This window comes from Mobula birostris, chromosome 18 (genome assembly GCF_030028105.1).
Source record: "Mobula birostris isolate sMobBir1 chromosome 18, sMobBir1.hap1, whole genome shotgun sequence".
Classification (NCBI taxonomy): Eukaryota; Metazoa; Chordata; class Chondrichthyes; order Myliobatiformes; family Myliobatidae; genus Mobula; species Mobula birostris.
Genome location: NC_092387.1, coordinates 49,597,590 through 49,617,646, shown reverse-complemented (window position 1 = coordinate 49,617,646; position 20,057 = coordinate 49,597,590). Strand labels below are relative to the sequence as shown.

The 20,057-nt window shown below is 42.1% G+C and overlaps 2 protein-coding genes across 11 annotated transcripts in view; one reads left to right on the top strand and one right to left on the bottom strand.

Annotated features, from left to right (window-relative positions):
- cdh23 (cadherin-related 23) overlaps window positions 1-20,057 on the bottom strand; it is a 1,156,658-nt gene that overhangs the window by 192,512 nt on the left and 944,089 nt on the right. The window lies entirely within an intron of this gene.
- The window catches only part of vsir (V-set immunoregulatory receptor), a 126,540-nt gene that overhangs the window by 92,553 nt on the left and 13,930 nt on the right, over window positions 1-20,057 (top strand). For all 3 annotated transcript variants that reach the window (XM_072282621.1, XM_072282619.1, XM_072282620.1), the window contains exons 2-5: window positions 7,284-7,688; window positions 11,270-11,338; window positions 14,588-14,695; window positions 16,335-16,362. In XM_072282621.1, coding sequence (XP_072138722.1) covers window positions 7,292-7,688; window positions 11,270-11,338; window positions 14,588-14,695; window positions 16,335-16,362 — 602 coding nt within the window. In that variant the 5' untranslated portion in view covers window positions 7,284-7,291. The remainder of the gene's footprint in view (window positions 1-7,283; window positions 7,689-11,269; window positions 11,339-14,587; window positions 14,696-16,334; window positions 16,363-20,057) is intronic.

Sequence of the window (20,057 nt, the reverse complement as noted above, 5' to 3'; positions counted from 1 at the left end):
TTTAACAAAGTACTAGACTCAAGTTCATGTCCTGATGTTAAAATCAATATTTTAACTTTCTTAAAAAGCTTATGGGTGGTGGGATGAGGAGACGTCTCTACCAAAGGAGGTGTAAGGTGCTAGCCAGCAGATTACCTTTGGGCAAGATACAGTATCTGCTTAGAACCCCTCCCACCCTGATCAGGGTCATGTGAAGCCATGGGAGCAGGTGGTGGATGCACAAGTATTAGTTATGCGACCATTGACGCCAGGCAATCTCTGAAGAGTATTATTGAAAATGGCTGGGGTCACCTGTCTTGTAAAGTCATTGCCCAGAAGAAGGCAATGGCAATCCAATTCTGTAGAAAAATTTGACATGAACAACCATGGTTAAGGAGACCACAGTTGCCCACGTCACAGACACAGTAGATAACGATGATGAATAATCTTAACCATATTTAACCACTTCATGTCTTGCAATGTAGATGAGAGAAAATGCTAAAAAGGGTTTTAGTCAATGACTTTTCAAGAGCCTTCTAATGAAAGGTCATTAACTCTTATTTCTCTCTCCATTGATGCTGCCTGACCTACATTTTCTGCTTTTTTAAATTTCCAGCATGTGAAATATCTTGCTTTTTGAATGACAATACTGAGCTCCTTATTCAAGTACCTCCCATCTGTGACAATGCCAGCAATATCTGTTTTAGGCAGAAAGAAAGAGAAGGAAAATTTAGGATCAGAGTCTAATGGTTTATGCAGTGTATGGGGACATAGTTTAAAAGCTTACAGGAAAGGATGTCACAATCCAAAGCTGTATGTTCCAGGGGAGCCTAGGGCTGGCTTTAGTCAAGACAATGAATCACAGTAAATGAAGTGCAGCCCTAGCTCCAATCTGATACTGACCACCTGTTTCCTTGCTTCTCTAGCTGGAGCAGCAGCTCACTAGCTTCAGGAGTTTGAAGTTTAGTTCATCCTGGCACACACATATTTTATCAGAAACAAAATCAGGATGGTTGATGTAAAAAAAAGGCAATTAATAACAGATGCACCACTTTGGAGCTAAAGGCAGAGAGAACTGGAGTTGGTCAGCAGGTCAGACAGCATCCATGGAGATAGAAGCAGGCTTACTTTTACAGGTTGACAATTTTTCATTGAGTGGTTTGAAGCAATATCACCATTCAATGAAGTAAGCACATTTTAGCTAAAATGAATTATAGGATCATTTACCCAAAACATTATTTCTCTCTCTAGAGATGCTGCCTGAACTGTTGTACATCTTCAGCATTTTCTGTTTTATTTCAGATTTACAGCTTCTGGGGTACTTTGCCTTTTATAGAGCCTTACGACCATTTAACATTTTTCCCCTGAAGGAACCATCGGCTTGCATGTCATGCTCATCTTTATGTTGGCAGCACAGCAGTGGAAACTGTGAGCAGTTTCAAAATCCTGGGAGTGTACATCTTGCACAACCTTGCACGGTCCCAGAACTATCCTACACAAACAGGAAAGCTCACCAATGCCTCTGCTTTCTGAGAGCTGGACTATGCACATCGATACTCACACCCTTCTACAGATGTGCAGTAGAGAGCATCCTAACATACTACATCACTGCATAGCATGGAAACTGCACTGTAGAGGACAGGAAGTCTCTACAGAGAGTAGTCAAAACTGCCCAATGCATCACCAGCACTAGTCTACTTGCTATGAAGTACATTTATACAGAAAGGTGCTGGAAAAGGACCAGTAACATCGTGAAGGATCTCACCCACTCTGCTCATAGACTCTTGGTCCTACTCCCATCAGAAAGGAGGCTATGTAGCATCCACACCAGGATGATCAGACTCAAAAACCGTTACTTTCCCCAAATAGAATGGCTGATCAACACCCCCACCCACTAACTCACCACTCCACATCACCCACCACCACTACTTTATCACTTCCTGTCAGTCACCTTATGTACAGACACTCCTGTGCCTACTGTCACTCTATGGACATGCAATCTATGTATATAAAGTATCTTATGTATTTATATATATGTTGTGCTTTTTAATTATTGTGTTCCTTATCATATTGTGTTTTGTACTGCATCAGATCCGGAGTAGCAATTATTTTGCTCTCCTTTACACTTTAGTATTGAAGATTACATTAAACAATATCGAATCTTGAATCTTCAGGGAACCTCTCCAACCACCCCCCCCCCCCCCCGCAACCTAGCATTTGCATCTGATAAATAAATGCAAGGTATAGCTGCTATCATTACACGAGGAAGCAAGGCAGTCATTTATCACACAACTAGCCCTTTTCAACCTAATGATCAGATATTTGGATTTTACTATTTTCAAAAAGGAAGTTCTGTTTATGTCAGAAAGTGTGAGGCAGAAATGGTGGCAATGAGGTTATAGGATAATAGCGTCTCGAGACTATCACAAGGGAGAGATGAGACTTTCAGTTAAATAGCCTGGCTGAAAGTTGACACCTCTCCTAGTGCAGTGCTGCGTACAAGTGACAGCCTGGATTATGTGACCACAAGTCTGAGGTGAGGAGTGAACATATGAACTGTGTTGGATGCAAAATGCATAAATTGTCCTGTCACTACAAAGCAGTCAAATCGAATGAATGTTGCCAAAAACAGGGGCATTAGCCAGATGGAATCATGAGGAGACTGTGTATTAGGACAGGATAACAGGGATTTCCACTAAACTCACTATTTTGTCAATGTTGTGTGCTAAATGACCTTAAGAAGTGAAGTATTAACTTATAGACAACACTTTACTGTGTTATTCCATGATGTTTAACATGGATAAGAATCCATCCTAGAAACTCCGCCTTTTCCTCCTTTAACTGGGACTACAATAGTGATGTGTGTCATCTTAATGCTGATTTACAAACAACATTGAGATGGTAATCTTCATTGCACTTCTTACGCAGTGTGGTCCTGTTGTGTTTCAGCATTATGAAGATTTTACATGTGCCACCAGAGTCAACAACTGCAAAATCTAAGTTGTGCAATCACTTGAGCTGAGTGTGATGTTCTCCTAAGGGGTTGTCCATTGGTGCGTCCTTGGGTGGCTGTAGTGGCTGATCTAGTATCCACATATACTGGCGCGGTGAGTATGTGGTGGCTGCGGTTAGCTGCAAAAGCACACAGGTGCCAGCACAGCTTTGTAGAGGCAGCCCTTCTAGGGGCGTACAATAGAAGCGACCTCCCCATAGTTTTGCACTGGAACTGCGGCTTGCTGAATGGATGCTGCAATGACGAGAGGAGGGAAGGCAGAGCGACTGCGAGGGGGGAGGGGATGCTCTGAGAGAGCCATACAGTGTGGTGGAGGACATTACTTTCAGGGGATGTGTTTTTATTTTTATTTAGAGATACTTTTCATAATCAGTAAGGCTGATCAACATCTCCACCCACTAACCCACCCCACCCCACCACACCTTCCACCACCATTACTTCATCACTTCCTGTCAATCACATTATGTCCTGGAGTCATTTCATGTATATATAATCAATCTATGTATATAAGTTATATTCTATATTTATATTTATTTGTTTTTCAAATGATTGTGCTCTTTATCTTAGTGTGGTTTTTATATATTGCATCAGAACTGGTATAACAATTATTTCGTTCTCCTTTACACTTGTGTACTGGAAATGACATTAAACAATCTTGAATCTCGAGCAGGGTAACGTGCCCTTCTGGCCCAATGAGCCTACAACATTCAATTATGTCTGTGTGACCAATTAATCTACTAACACTTACATCTTTGGAATGTGGGATGAAACCAGAGCACGCAGGAAACCTACACAGTCAAGGAAAGAATGTACCAGCTCCTTACAGGACAGTGGTGGAACTGAACTGGGGCCACTGACACTGTGATAGTGTTACGTTATCCTCTAAGCTGCCATGCCACCCCTATGAGACATGATTAGATCATCTGTGGTTCTTGTCAAGTGTTGTAGGGTAGTAACTGTTTCGAACTTGGTAGTGTGGGATCAGCGTTAACCAAGTGGTTAAGGCGTCGGTCTAGTGATCTGAAGGTTGCTAGTTCGAACCTCAGCTGAGGCAGCGTGTTGTGTCCTTGAGCAAGGCACTTAACCACACATTGTTCTGCGATGACACCCGTGACTTCTTTGCTTCCTATCTGATGGTGGTAGCAAGAAGAGGGTATGGCCTGCACAATGCGTCAGGGAAAATAATATTTGAAAAATCTGATAGTTCTGTGAAAGGTGCAGAGTTGCTGCTCAGGTCTGGACAGTTGTAGTTCAGGACAAAGGAAATCAGTGAGCGTTGCATTATTTCTGGGTCCTCTACGATAGAAGAATCTTGCTTGCCTTCAAGAAATTCTGCCAGAAAGTTGTCAAATTTCCAGCTAGGTGTTAACAGACTCCAAAATCAGCACAAGTTTGCTCTACCCTAGGTTAAACAAACATGGCAGTATTGTTTGCAGCATTCTGGAAAGGAAATTTTAGGCTAATGCATCCAGCTGTTATCCTAATATTTATTAATATAGCATAGTAATATCCAACTGCACAACTATGGTTGCATCTCCTTTTGTTCAAAGGCTGTGGGCAGCCTCAGTCAGGAACTACATGGGAAAATCATGTGGGAACAGATTGTGGTGAGTTCAAAGTTCAAAGCAAATTTATTATCAAAATATGTATATGTCATTATGTAGTATCCCAAGATTAATGTTCTTGCAGGCATTCACAGGAGATACAAAGAAATGCAACAGCATCAGTTAAAAGCTACACATAAAGGTGGACAAACAACCAATGTGCTAAAGAATCATTCTGCCCTATATTCATTAAAAGAGTTAAAACTGAGTACCTCCTGCACCCCAGAAACAGTAAAGCATTATTGGCTGGATTGTATCTTGAGAAAGTCAATAACAAGATTCTTTCCTGTCTGATGCAGAAGTATGCTTGAGCTCTTTTCTATTATGAAGTGCGACATGGGGGTGCACTGTTTCACTGCTCTGGGCAACCGCTCATTAGACACAAAATGCTAGAGAAACTCAGCAGGTCAAGCAGCATCTATGGAGAGGAATAAAGAGTCAGCATGTCAGGCCGAGACCCTTCATCAGGATTGATGAAGTGCACCAGGATCTTCATCAGTACTGAAGCTGTCTGACCCGCTGAGTTCCTCCAGCATTTTGTGTGTGCGTGTTATCCTGGATTTGCAGCATCTGAACAAACTCTTGTGTTTATGATTTGCTGTTCATAAGACAACAGGTTCAAGAGAGATGCAAACATTAATCATCATCCATGGGCTAACTATTAGTAGACAGTGTGAGGACCACCCCTCTTCCTGTGGTTATGCTGGTTTCTACTCAGATGGACGAGATTTGACCAAAAGTATGAAGATATTTTTAAAGGTAGAAGTGAACTGCTGGCGAAGCAGAGCAGAGGCAAACAAGGCACCTGTTAACTGCATTTCAGGGTGTATTTCACAAAGCGATGAGGAAATGAAAGCACCCTTTCAGCTACACGCAATTCAATTATTTTGTTGATGATCTCAAGTTACTGTTTCAGTGCAGTTAGATTCAAGAGATTAGAAAAATAAGATCTGGGTAACATAGCATAGATCGAATGGGCTGAATGGTCTGTTGTGTGCAGTAAATTATTTTTTGCACAGTAAAGTTTGGTATGTGCTGCCTGAATGGGAGCTGTAGATAGATACAATAGTCTCATTCAATGGGGAATTGGATAAATAGTTGAAAAGGGAAATGAAATGCAGGGCAATGGTAAAAGACTGGCAAAAGAATTAACTGGAGACATAACCAAAGGACTAGTGCAGGCACAAAGGGCCAGATGGCTTTGGTTACTGTCACCCCATTCTAGGACAAAACATGCTATCTTCGTATCTTTGTTTTACTATTTTGAGTTTCAGATACCTCATTGCACAGAACATGCCTCTTGCAACATTTAAATCATCTTCTGAAAATATCACAGCTTCTTTTTAGTACCATGGTTATATTTGTAAACAAGAAGTTTTGAATCTATCACACCAGATTTGTTGGGGGGAAGGGCTTTTAGGGAAGTATCCCAGGAGACGAGACATGGAATGGCAGACAAGGACTGTTAGTCATTTCTTCTATGCGCCATTGTGAATGTAAAAGCACATAAACAGTTAATCAATTCTACTTGTACTTAATAAAACAATTATGACTTGGACACAGATGTGTCCTGGCAGCAGAATATCTGGCATAGCTAATCCACTGGTCTATAAAAGTACTGGAGGACGTGAACAACCCCCCTCCACTTGGTTATGTGATCACCAAAACAACTTGAGAAAACCAACTTGTGTCTAAAAATTATAATTAAGTGTGACTGACTTTGCAATTCCAATAAAAAACTGGATTTCAGCTGTAGTAGTCCACAATGGGTATATTTGATGATTTAGAACTGCACACAAAGAGTTGCCACTTTCTAGTACCATCTTAGACTCTTCAAAATCATGGCCATTAATATTACCTTTTATTCCAAAGTTATTAAGTGAATTCAAATTCCCCAGCCATGCTGGTGGGATTTTAACACATCAAGAGACCATTAATCTTGGCTTTTGGACTGCCAGCCCAATAACTTAATTTCTATTTGATCACCACATGCAAAATATGGCCTCCTTTTCAGGAGCCCACCTCACAAAATGCATGCTAATATCAACATGGGTAATAATGAGGGTACTGCACTGTGTTAGCAGTCAGGATTGCGCTGTTGCAATCTCTGAGTCAGAACATCGTGGGTTCAAGTCCTGCTCCAGAAACTTGTGAGCTCAACAACCATCAGTGAAACCTTGTGAAGGAATCCACACTGTGAGAGGTGCTGGGTGACACATCAAGCCAAAGCCTGGGAGAATAAGGTATGGGGGGCAAGAGGGGAGAGTGGATAAAAATTTACATGACAATTAAGTTCAAATACAGAGGAAATAAACAATATCTCAGTACTTGTAGATCACACTACCTCACATAATGTTATTTTTACATTCTTGCAGAATTGGTGGCGTTGCCTATAACACTGCACTGAATACATACTACAAGTACTTTTACAATAGGTTATAAAACTCCTTGGGATATCCTCATGGATGAATCAAGAGTCTATGGAATCAAATCCATGAAAGACTGTTTCTAGGACAACCAACATACTAGTGTTGTCCTCAAGAGCAAGTAGAATGCTCCAGTTGCACTTATCTTAGTTGATCTAAATTTTCAAGGTTCACTAAAGGTAAAGTTTCCTGTGACCTCTTGATGTGAAATGTACCTCAAGATTGCACATCTTTACACTTCTTTGCTTTTACTTTCTGCAGATCTGGCCATGGAGCTGAAGGTATCAGGTGATCACACAGTGTATACGTGTCCAGAAGGACTTAATGTCACCTTCAAATGCAGCCTCTCTGGACATCTCAGGGACAGGCATGACTTCTTGGCCAAATTATGGTACTTCAGCCACAGCAAGAATAACACATGCGCGGAGAAGGCTCATATCCGTAACACTTCTTTCAAAGACCACCATACTCATTATAAAGGACATGGAGTCTACGTGAATTCTGATCATAGGGGAACCTTCTGGGTCACCCTGACTAGATTGGTACCAGAGGACCAGGGAACTTACTGCTGCGTTGTGCATGAACTGCACAGATCGCCAGAAAGCAAGCTACACCCAAGGATCGAGTTAACTGTACATGGGACCATGGAGCTCAAGGTTATACGTGGTAGGTCTCCTCAGAAAGCAGTTTCTCGGCATCTGCGTACAGTAATGTTTCACTTGATACACAGTCACCGGCAAAGTATGAGGTTTATCAAACAAAATTTGGTATATGCCTCTATTTAGAACAAATGAGCATAAACATGGATAAGGTGATGGTGTTTCAAGAGAGAGGGTTGGAGAGGTTTAGAAATTCCAGACTGAGGCACAGATGCTCATGTTGGACTGATGGATTTCAAGGGAAACAATATCAAAAACGTAGGGAAAATAACCACACAGGATCAGAGGAACAGGGAGGAAATCACTCAGCCATTTAAGTTTCAAGATTCTAGATTAGAGTTTATGTATCACATGTATAATAGCCAGCTGGTGGTATAGTAGCATCAGCACCTGACCTCGAGGCGAATGGTCCCGAGTTTGAATCTGGCCCGCTCCTTGCACGCCTGTGCTGGGTTGAGTGTCGAGCTAGAAACTCGGCCCCGTAAAAAAACAGTCAAATGCTATGGAAATGGCAAAAAATGTTGCCCGATGCACCACAAGGCAAGAAAAGGAACAGCAATAACAACATCACATGTATATTGAAAAGTGTTAACAACCATCATACACATGGATGTGCTGGGGACAGCCCACAAGTGTCACCACACATTCTAGCACCACAATGCTTGGCAGAACACAAGCAACAAAGCAAAACAGAGCCCCTACCACCCCCACCCACCCCCATGCCCATACACAGTCCTTTCACCCCAAGACAGTCCGAATCCTTCAGCCTCCCCACCAACACACCCCCCCCCCCCCGTTCCTCTAATCATTCAGCTGGGTACAACGCCATCAATCTGGCATGCTCAGGTGGTGGTAGCCTGGGGTATTTTATGGACTGTTGGATTCTATGAGACTCCACTACACAACAGTATCATAAATTGGGCAGTGAATCTGATAAGTTTAAAAGGGGACATGGAAATGGGATCCTGCTGAGCTGAAAGAATGAGTGGGAATCAGAACCTGTTAAGTTTCGTGAGCAAGGAAATAGGACCTGAATGATACTAGAAACAACACTTTATGAGACAGATGCCAAGCTATTAGGATTTCTGAATAACTTGATAGTGGCTCATTCGAGATTTATTTCATTGTTGGTTTGAATTTCAAGTGATTTTATTCCACAGTTACTGGCAGTATGCATCTGGTAAACTCAGTCTTCAGATTTCAGTATAGGTCCAGTATTTCAGGTAAATAAAGTGCAAGACTTCCACTAGTTTTTATTTAATATGCCAGACCTTACAAAGATTAACATTCCCACCTGTATGACATGACTTAGTGCCGAAGAATCTCTACATCAGTCACCATTATCAGCTTTGCTAACTGGCCAAGATTTCCTGATGGACATATTACCTATCAACTTCATTCTCCTGATATCCGTAGACACTAAATATTGAGTTAAACAAAGCAATGAATATTGAATAACCTGCAGAAGTTATAAAGCGAGTACCTCAAGAATGTGGCCTGAGAACCGTGTCACTTGCAGCAGGCACTTTTTTAAGGTTTATATTTTTAACCACTAGAACTTTAATCTAATTGACACATGGAGGAGTTGCAAGCAACACTCGAGTCTAGATTCTTAGAAGATTAGCAAAGACTAAAGGTAATTCAAAGTATTAATTTGGGTACCATGAAAAATATAGCAGAGTGGTTGATTGCTTGTTCATGCATACTTCCTCAAACTAGAATCTGGCATTATTGCTGAAGAGCTGGCATGTTGTAGTTTTGCCCATTCCTATTTAACACAAATCTTCCACTGCCGGCATAACTGGAGCTCAGGAGTGAAATTCTGAAGACATTGTTTGGATCTTATGGAACCATGTCAGACACTATATAGATATGAAACAATGAACCCGGGTGTCAAAGTTCAACCAAATAAACAGTTGAGACCTGATGGACATCAGGAAATAGATCTTCACACAAAGAGCCATCAATACTTGGAAAGAAAGAGGAGGCATAAAACAATTGAGGCTATTTTTGTTAAATGAGTTACAACACAGGCCTGAGATAGGTGAGGGGAAAATCGTGTACCTTAATGATGTACAATTAATATTTCTTGGTGAACTGTAAATTCAATGGCCTTTCTAGGTTAGCTGTGTGTTTCTCATGCCTCCGACATAGGAGGCTCCAGTTTCAAGACCCACTGCAGAGACTTGAGCACAGAAGCACTGACTCAGTCTCCAGGAGAGTAATGCGGGAGTGCTATACTACTGCCGATACCTTCTTTCGGATGAGACATTAGACCAAAACCATGCATGCCAGTTCAGGTGGACTTAAATGACTCCAAGGCATTTAAGGTGAATTATACAGATCCTTGATAAACTAGGGTGGGTGTGAAAGGTTGCAGTGAGTAGATGGGGACTTGGAGTTGTAATTGCAATCAGATCAGCTGCAACCTTATTATATGCTAGGGAAGGATCAAGGAGCTGATTGGCCTACTACTGTTCCTAATTTGTATGTTAATATTTTACCATAGTTCCCATCTGCCTTTGGGTTTAAATATACTCCATGGATCTATTTTGTGGAGATTATCCTTACAGTCTTGCCCAATATTCATTACTCAATGAACAGCACCAAAGAAGATCATTTGTCCCTTATGATAATGCAGTTTGTGGTGAGATTGCTTGATGCTAATTGGCCACTCTATTTTCTACATGGACCATTTCAAAACCTCTTCATTACCAGTAAAGTGCTTTGGGACTTGCTGAAATACGGGTGTTATTGAAATGGAAATCTTTTGTCTAGCCAGGTCCTTACTAAAATATCTCCTGGTGCACGTGGTTCATTAAACACAATCCTATGTCTCAGATATCTTGCAGTACATGTGAATGTGGCAGCAACCGGGAAGAGATTCGGCACCATGGTAGCATAGTGGTTAGCGCAATGAAGTTCAAAAGCTGGTATATTTAAAATCCAATTGCAGAATTAATGTTGAAACATGCAACACCTCATTTGCACCTGAAGTCACTCTTACAGGAAATCTGCAGGCAACTAGTGTATATGATAAACCCAAAGGCAGCAGCAAGGCTGCACAGAAAGCTACACTGGCTCTTGGCTGTTAAATCAGAGGAGTTGGAAATTGCATCTTTCAGATCCAGAGTAACAATTATTTTGTCTCCTTTACACTTGTGTACTAGAAAAGGCGTTTAGCTATCTTGAAATCAGCTATGGTCTAATGATGGAGCAGACTTGATGGCCAAAACGGCTTAATTCTGCTCTTATATCTTATGGTCTTCTGAATATTTATCAAGATCAAATATGAGAAGGGGTGGAGGAGTTTAAGGGAGATACATTGGGCAATTTCTTTAACACAGTGAGTGGAATGTGTCTGGAAGAGGCTTCCAGGGGTAGTTTTGGAAGCAGATACAATAGTGGTGTTTAAGAGGTTTTTAGATACATGCATGAATATGTAGGGAATAGAGGGATATGTATCTTGTGCAGGCAGAAGAGATTTAATTTAGTGTGGCATTGTGTTCAGCACAGACAAGGTTATCCAAAGGGCCTGTTCCTGAACTGTATTGCTCTGTGTAAACCAAATATTTTCACATTTTACAGCAAATGGAACTCAAGCCATCAATCAAAAGTGTACTTTTGAAGATGCTACTGGAACATCTGACTCAGAAGGTAAGATATTTCTCCATGCATTTGTGACAACTCATTTTCATGATCTCTCTAAATCTCTGACACCACTGACTACACCACATATTGTGACTCCATTCCTCCACAGTTCAGGCAGATGGTTGCTTGGCTTATTCCATGCAAACCTCTTGGCATTGCATCTTCATTTCTGGGGACCATCACCGTTGTCCATTGATGAGACCACCCCCGAACAAAGGTGAAGTCCAATACACCTGCCAAGGAAACCTAGATCCTCAATCTTGCCCAACCAACTCAACTTGCTATCAGTTTATTCAGAAAGATCTGTAGAACATCTCTGCAAAAGATGAGGCCATTCAGTCCATTGAGTGTATATTTGCTATTTCAAAGACAAATCTACTCAATTCCTAAATGCCATCCTTTCCCGTTATCCATACAACGTAATCTCCCTCCTTCTAAAAATGATTTCCACCTTGTTCCTGGGCAGAGAACTGTGAGAAATATATTTTTAGTATGTGTGCATCGATCGTTAACTTTTCAGCCACGGTTTTTCTTCATTGGTAACTAGACCCATCTTAGTTTAAAACATCTCCATCCAAGCTCTAATGTTTCCCTGCTTAAGCAGAGTATAGATTCAAGTCTCTGAGACAGAGCGAGAACTCTTGACGTGACCTGCTGCAGTTCAAACCAAAGCACCTACAAACATTTCACCCTTAGACAAGCTTCTGACCCTATACCCTCTCGTTGGAATAACAACCACAAGTGGGGAACCTGATTCATCCTGAAGAATCTATAATTAAATTAGATTAAATACTTGCACATCAATAATCAGGGAGATCTCAGATAGAGATTTTCAAATACTGTATTACTTTGCAGCTGTGATGCTGTTGCCAGTAGGTTTATCCATCACAATTGCATATACGTGTACTTATGCATATGGCAATAAATTCAACCTTGACTTTGGTCATGGATTTAATGCAAGCGATTGAGGACAAATTACTCTGTCTTTGGAATAATTCGATAAAACTGACAATTAAGTCAATAAACATGACGTGCACACTCTTCTCACTATGTAATTCAACACAGCAAATTATATCCTTTCTACATCATGACCGCTGTATCTGTAACAATTGCATTACACACTCAGGGTTTAAATTGCTGTTGACAAATTATCACATGATCAAAATCCAGCCCAAAGGATTAGATTTGATTTATTGTCACCTACACCAGAGTGGACTGAAATCCCGTATTTACATGAAGCTCACGTAGACAATGCATATGGTAATAATAAATAGAGTGCAATACAAAGTGGCACAGATTGTAGTGCTAAAAAAGGCAAGTCGGTGGGAGCTCTCTTTAATCTACCTATTCTGAACAATGGGTCGTGCTGTGAAAGAGACATTCAGTAGCCCCTTTATAGGTAAGTGGCTACTGAATGTATGTTCATGGTCTTTTGCTGCTGTAGCCCATCCACTTCAAGGTTCAAAATCTTCTGCATTCTTGTGCCTTCTGCACACCACTGTTGTTACGCATGGTACTGTTGCCTTCCTGTCAGCTTGAACCAATCTGGCCATTCTCCTTTGACCTCTCTTATTAGCAAGGCGTTCTCACCCACAGGACTGTAATTCACTGGATGTTTTTTTTTGTTTTTTACACCATTTGGTATAAGCTCTAGAGACTGTTACATGTGAAAATCCCAGGAGATCAGCAGTTTCTGAGATACTCAAATCACCCCATCTGGCACCAACTATCATTCCAGCGCCAAAGTCACTTAGATCACATTTCTTCCACATTCTGATGTTTAGTCTGAACAACAACTGAACCTGTTGACCATGCCTGCATGCTATTATTGAGTTGCTGCCGCATGATTGGCTGATTACATATTTGCATTAACGAGGTGTTCAGGTGTATCTAACAAAGTGGCCACCAAGTGTACACCAAAGTGCAATGAAATTCCTGATTTGTTTGAAGCTCACATAGACAAAGTATGTGGTAATAATAAATAGAAATGGCACAAAGATTGTAGTGCAAAAAAAAGGCAAGTCAGAGGAAGCCTCTTTAGTCTACCTACTCTGAACCATGGGTTGTGTTATGAAAGGTATATGAATTGTCCACTGAATTCCATCATGGGTACCATCATGGTGAAGTACCATTATGAGTACTAGCCTCCATAGTATCCAAGGCATCTTCAAGGAGCGGTGCCTCTGAAAGGCGGTGCCCATCATTAATAAGCCCCACCACCCAGGACATGCCCTCTTCTCATTGTTACATCAGGAAGGAGGTACAGAAGCCTGAAGGCACACACTCAGTGATTCAGGAATAAATTCTTTCCCTCTGCCATCCAGTTCATAAATTGAACATTGAACCCATGAACACTACCTCACTACATTTTTTATTTGCACTACTGATTTAACTATTTAATATATACATATGCTTACTGCAATTCAGTTTTTTCTATATTTATCATGTATTGCATTGTACTGTTGCTACAAGTTAACAAATTTCACTACATGTGCCAGTAATATTAAACATGGTTCTGATTCTGTTAAAGTGATTGCAAATATTAGCATCTTTCAGATAAAATTCCATAGATATTTGAAGCAGAAATATTTATTAAACAACGGTGAACAGGACTGGAGATGTCTATCCACGACTTCCTCTACTGTAAAGATGAAGCCACACTCAGGTTGGAGGAACAACACCTTATATTCCGTCTGGGTAGCCTCCAACCTGATGGCATGAACATTGACTTCTCTAACTTCCGCTAATGCCCCACCTCCCCCTCGTACCCCATCCGTTATTTATTTTTATACACACATTCTTTCTCTCTCTCTCCTTTTTCTCCCTCTGTCCCTCTGACTATACCCCTTGCCCATCCTCTGGGTCCCCCCCCCCCCGTCTTTCTCCCTGGGCCTCCTGTCCCATGATCCTCTCGTATCCCCTTTGCCAATCACCTGTCCAGCTCTTGGCTCCATCCCTCCCCCTCCCACTTTCAAATCTCTTACTAGCTCTTCCTTCAGTGAGTCCTGACGAAGGGTCTCGGCCTGAAACGTCGACTGTACCTCTTCCTAGAGATGCTGCCTGGCCTGCCGCGTTCACCAGCAACTTTGATGTGTGTTGCTTGAATTTCCAGCATCTGCAGAATTCCTGTTGTTCTGGAAATCTCTTGTTTGCTTCATTCTATGATGCTGTAAATCAGTTCAATACAGTTCAGATAGCTCAGATGTAGTACATAAACACACTGAATAATCATTTGCCTTTTGCTTATCACCATAGCCAACACAGCTATCGCCTTGGCCACAATGGGATGTGTGATCACCATCTTGTCGCTCCCCTTGATTCTGTTGCTCATATACAAACAAAGGAAGGAGACGGTCAGCAGAAGTAAGTAAGAGACCAACTCAAGCATGCGGTTAGCGCCATGTTGAAAACAGTAGAGCTCAGAAGTTCACTGCTCTGAACAGCTGACATACAGCACGAACACCAATTCCAAATAGCAGTAATTAAAAAAAATTACAAAGCAACAATATAAAAATCAGTTCTTCAGCATAGCAACTTTGCTAAGTATATACAAGGATGTAGGGTTTTTTTTTGTATTAATGACACTGTCTCAAAGATAATCCACAGAGGACTATCAGACTTCACCCTGGCATGACTTGCACCTTTTCAGACTCACCCTGCAACACAGATACCCCACCAAGCGTGATGTGCATCCAGATGTACCTGGCTACAACAATCACACATTCCGATTTGGCTCCCCGTGTCTGAGTCATTGCCAGGTGCAGCTTGCAACAACTAATTACTTCCCCTCACATCCTCTGCCGAGACTGACAGTTGCAGACCCACCCAATAATGAAGCAGCAATCTCAGACTCGCCCCATAATGAAAAAGCATTCTCACAATCAACCTTCGCACATGGCCAGCCTCACCTGCAACGTCTCATGCATTAGCAGATTTTTTTTGTCCCGCAATAACTGATACATTGCCGGTCTCACCTTGCAAGACCTCATGCACTGCCTGTTACACTTACACCTAAATTAGCCAACCAAATAGCCTATTCACTGGGAAGAAGGTTGAGGAGACATCGAGTTGAGAGGGATCAAACCAATGAAATGGACAAAAAAGTGAGGTATTCCAAATGGAAGAAATCTTGGTGGGATTAACAAGGCAGTGCTAACAGACTGCTTCCACACTCTTTAGAATATAGAACAAGGGAGCATAGCCTTAGGTAGATGAATCTGCTATTTAAGACAGAGCTTGTTCTATGCCCTTGTCACAGGTGTAGTCAATAAAGAGGCCTGTCTGATAGATTTTTGATGATCAGGTCATGAGGGGTTATGGGGACCAGTTAGGAAGCTGCTGCGATAAACATTTTCCCTTGTTAAATTGGAGAGCTGACTCAAAGAATCAGTGAGGAGGGCATCCCCTGCTGCTACTCCTCATGTCTTCAAGTAGAAGCTGTGGAACAAAACTCATTTTGTAGGGCCGCACCTCCACAATCTTATTCCGCAGTGTCAACTTAGAATCAAACCACCAGAGCTTGTGGTTTGATTGTCAGAGAAAGTCGAACATCGTCAGCATAATTTAAAGGTGATGTCCCCCACCAGGAAAATCAGGGTTTGACAAAAGAATTTCAGAAGTTCCAGCTACTGCTGATATTAATCAGATATCAGACTGCACTTTCCTACTCCTTTTCCTTCACGCCGCTCCATGACGCAGCCACACTAGTACAAGAGTGATAGCATCAACATCACCAAATCTCTCTGATACAACAAACCCTTAACCATGCACGATGCTTGGAAGGGAAAATCATGTAAGCTAACAAGGAGATGTGGAAGATTGCATTAGATACAGACGGTGCGAAGAGGCTTTGTATGGAACCTACATCTTTCTATGAGGTCACGTGTTAAATGATCCACTACCATACTGTACATGCAACATAGCTGTAAAATATTGACATTGTTATTTCTATTGAATTTGGAAAAACTCAGCATTTACTTACCTGATCTTATTTTTATTGCAGGAGCCCACGAGCTTGTCCGATTGGACAGGTGAGTTCCCCAGCTTAAAATTTATTTTAAGCTATTGAGATTGTCTTCCTTCACTTTACCAGATCATTCAAGTGTGTGTAAAGGTTCCACAACTGGAAATCAGAATGAGCCTCTGTGGTCAAAGATTATGTGGTGCTGATAGCACTGGGGGAGCTGGTCATGTGCTAGAAGGACATGGATGAGTAGTAGATAAATCTGCAGGATTTTATTTCTCTCCTGGCACCATGAAGGTGCGGTAACACTAGGGTAGTCAGAGTGTGGAGATGGCCTACCCATGACGTTAAGGCAACATTTGACTAGGTGTGAAATCAAAGAGCTCTGTCATATCTTCTTTCTGAGATCCCAACCAAAACAGAAGCCAATCTTCAGCCAACTTGAATCACTCAATGAGTTGTCAGGAAAAAGGCATCAGCACTGGCTATGTAAAGTCTATGAGACTAGACAACACATCAGCTGTAGTATTGAAGTCCAGTACTCTGGAACTAATGCAATCTTCAGCCAGGCTGTTCTGGGGTGGGGGAAGGGGGTGGTATGAAGGAGCAACACTGGCGTCCACCTAACAACATGGAAAGTAACTCAGGTGTGAAATGTCCTGACAAAGTAGGACAGATCTAATCACCGTAATATCCATCTATTCTCGGTCGATAACAAACGGACCTTAACATTCCAATAAAGAGCTGACTGAATCTCCAAGCAGAAAAACAAACTGCTGGAGGAATGCAGTGGGTCAGGCAGGATCTGTGGAGGCAAAGGGCAGGCAACATTTCAGGTCAAAACCCTGGATCAGATTCTGCTCGATCCTGAGTTTCTCCAGTAGTTTATTTTTTGCTCAAGGTTCCAGTCCCACATCTCTTATGTCTTCACTGAATCCCAGATTTAGTTTCATCAGAACAATGAAACTCCACACTTCATCGAAGTTTTTGTCCAAATGTGGACCAGAGCCAAAATTACAGATAGGATCTGAGTGACTGCCCTTGACATTAAGGTCACGTTTGAGCAAGTGTGACACCTAAGAGCTCTGTTAAAATTGACATTAATGAACACCAAGGGAAAACTCTTCATTCGTCAGATTCATATTTGCACAGAGGAAGATGCCTGTGGCTATTGGATGTCAATCATTCCAAACCTAAGGCATCACTGAGAACTCCCCCAGAGAAGTGCCAAAGATAAGGTTCTTCATCAACAATGTTTCATTGCCTCAGAAGAATAGAACTTGGGATGTCCACTAATGATTGTACTTCTCATCAAATGAAGCACCCCAGGCCTATACGCAACAAGATCTAGATAATGTTTAGGCAAGGTCTTTGACTGGCTGTTAATTTGTGGAGCACAGGGCTGCAGCAAATTAGTATTGTTGCTTCACATGCCATGGAACCTACAAACATACGTTCACTCCTGACAGTGGGTTCATTTTGTTTGGAGTTTGCATGTTCTCTTGTGACACGGTGGGTTTCCTCTGTGTGCTGTGGTCTCCTCACACATTCCAAAAGCCTTCTGGTAGGTTAAGTGGTAGTTAAGTATCTGTAGTGCAGGTAGATGACAGGAGATTTGGAAGGAATTTGATGGCATTGTGAGACAGAATAGGTAACAGAGAACTGAGAATTGGAGTAAGCTTGCTCTGCAGGGAAAGGCCATTCAATGGGCTGAATGGCCATTACTTTGCATTATAGCAGGTAAGGAAGAATGAGTTGTTTTAAAAAACTGTGAAGCAATGCTACCTTGCATAATAGAGAATCTAATCACCTGCCCTTGATATTCAAGGGCTTCACCATCAATGAATCTCCCACTATCAACGTCCTCTCAGCCATAACTGACCAGAAACCCAAGCTGACTGACCACATAACCCGCACAAATACTGCACGTGCAAAAGCTATTCAAAGGCCAGATATCCTGCAGTAAGTCAGTCCCCTCTTGATACCCCAAGGTCTATTCACTATCTATACAACACCAGTCAGGAATGTGCTACTGCCTGCTCTGCCTGAATACATGGAGTTCCAACAAATTTTAATCAGCTCATCACCATACAGACCAAAGCAATCCAACTGCCTGGCATCCCAGCCACCACCATCACTCTGTGGTTAGAGTGTGTCTTATTTGCAAAACTCATTGCAGTTACTCAACTACTTTTAACAGCACTTCAAAAATCAGCAGCCTCCACCACCAAGGGCAAAGAGACATACCATCCTGCATCAGAACAATATCGAAGATCGAGCACCTTCGCTCTGTCTGCATCCAGCAGGATTTCCTTGTGGCTGGTCAACCATTTTAATTTCACTGCCCATTTCCATTCTGACATGTCCGTGTGTGGCTTTCTCCACTGTCACAATGAGGCCACTCTCACCTTACCTACCTGTCACCTCCCTCTGGTGCCCCTTCTCCCATGGCCCACACTCCTCTCCTGTCAAATTCCTTCTTCTTCAGCCTTGTACCTTATCTAATGATCATCACCCAAATCTACGCTTAACCCACCTACCTACCTTCCCCCTCACCTGGCTTCATCTATCACCTGCCAGTTTGTACTCCTTCCCCTCCTCCCATCTTTTTATTCTGGCTTCTTCTCCCTTCCTTCCTAGTCCTGATGAAGAGCCTCGGGCCAAAATGTCAACTGTTTATTCCCTTCCATGGATGCTGACCTGATCTGCTGAGTTCCTGCAGCATTTTGTGTGTGTTACTTGAGATCCAGGTCTGCTGTTTGTCAATGAGTCTACTGGCACAAAGCTCAGTTAGTCCTGGTCTTTCATCTCTTTCTCACTGGTTTGGTTTGTGCTGTGTGGTCCTTAGCCCAACACTGATTCACTCAGAGGGTAGTTCCTCAATCAACAAACTGGGATTAGTTACCATCAGCAATTTGTGATCAATTCAAGTTCATTCGCGTACTTTTAAAAATCTTTTCTTTTGGGGATATGGACAGCTTTTATTCCCCATCACTAATTGCCCTCAAGGATGTGGTGGTACTGAACCATTGTGTTGGACCTCTGAAGATGATGTGATGAAGGCATTCACCCTGTGCTCTCATATGGGGAGTTCCAAGATTTTGAGTCAATGCCGATGAAAGATTGGTAATTTATGTCAGGGTGGAACCTACAAGTGCTGGTGTCACCCGGCGTAGCTGCTGCTTTTTTTTTTTAAGTAATAGAGTTTGTGGGTTTGGGAAGTGTTGCAGAGGAGGTGCTGGCAGGTTTCCGCAGTGCCTTTTGCACACTGTCACCATGGTGCACTAACGCTGCAGAGAATGAGTGTGCAGAGTGCTGGATGGATGCCAATCAGGTGGACCACGTGTTAAACCACAGTCAGATGGCCAGACAGCTGGGGAACAGACTTTGCATTTTGGGTTGTTAGCTCAGGTCATGATGGATACTATTACTAAGCTGGATACCCAACACTACCATAGCACTTACTTAGATGATCCGGTTAAGTTTCTGGTCAATGTCGTCCCTGAAATGGCGAAGGACCTGACAATAATGGCACCATTAAACATCAAAGGGAAATTGTTAAACTCTCTCTTATTGGAGATGACCATAGGTTTGAATTTTATAGACTACAGTGTATAATTATTGGGCAGTACAGTAGCATAGCAGTTAGCGCAATTGCTTTACAGTGCTCGCTATGAGACCGGGCTTTGATTCCCCCTGCTATCTGTAAGGAGTTTATACGTTCTCCTCACGACCATATGGGTTTCCTCCATAGTCATAGTC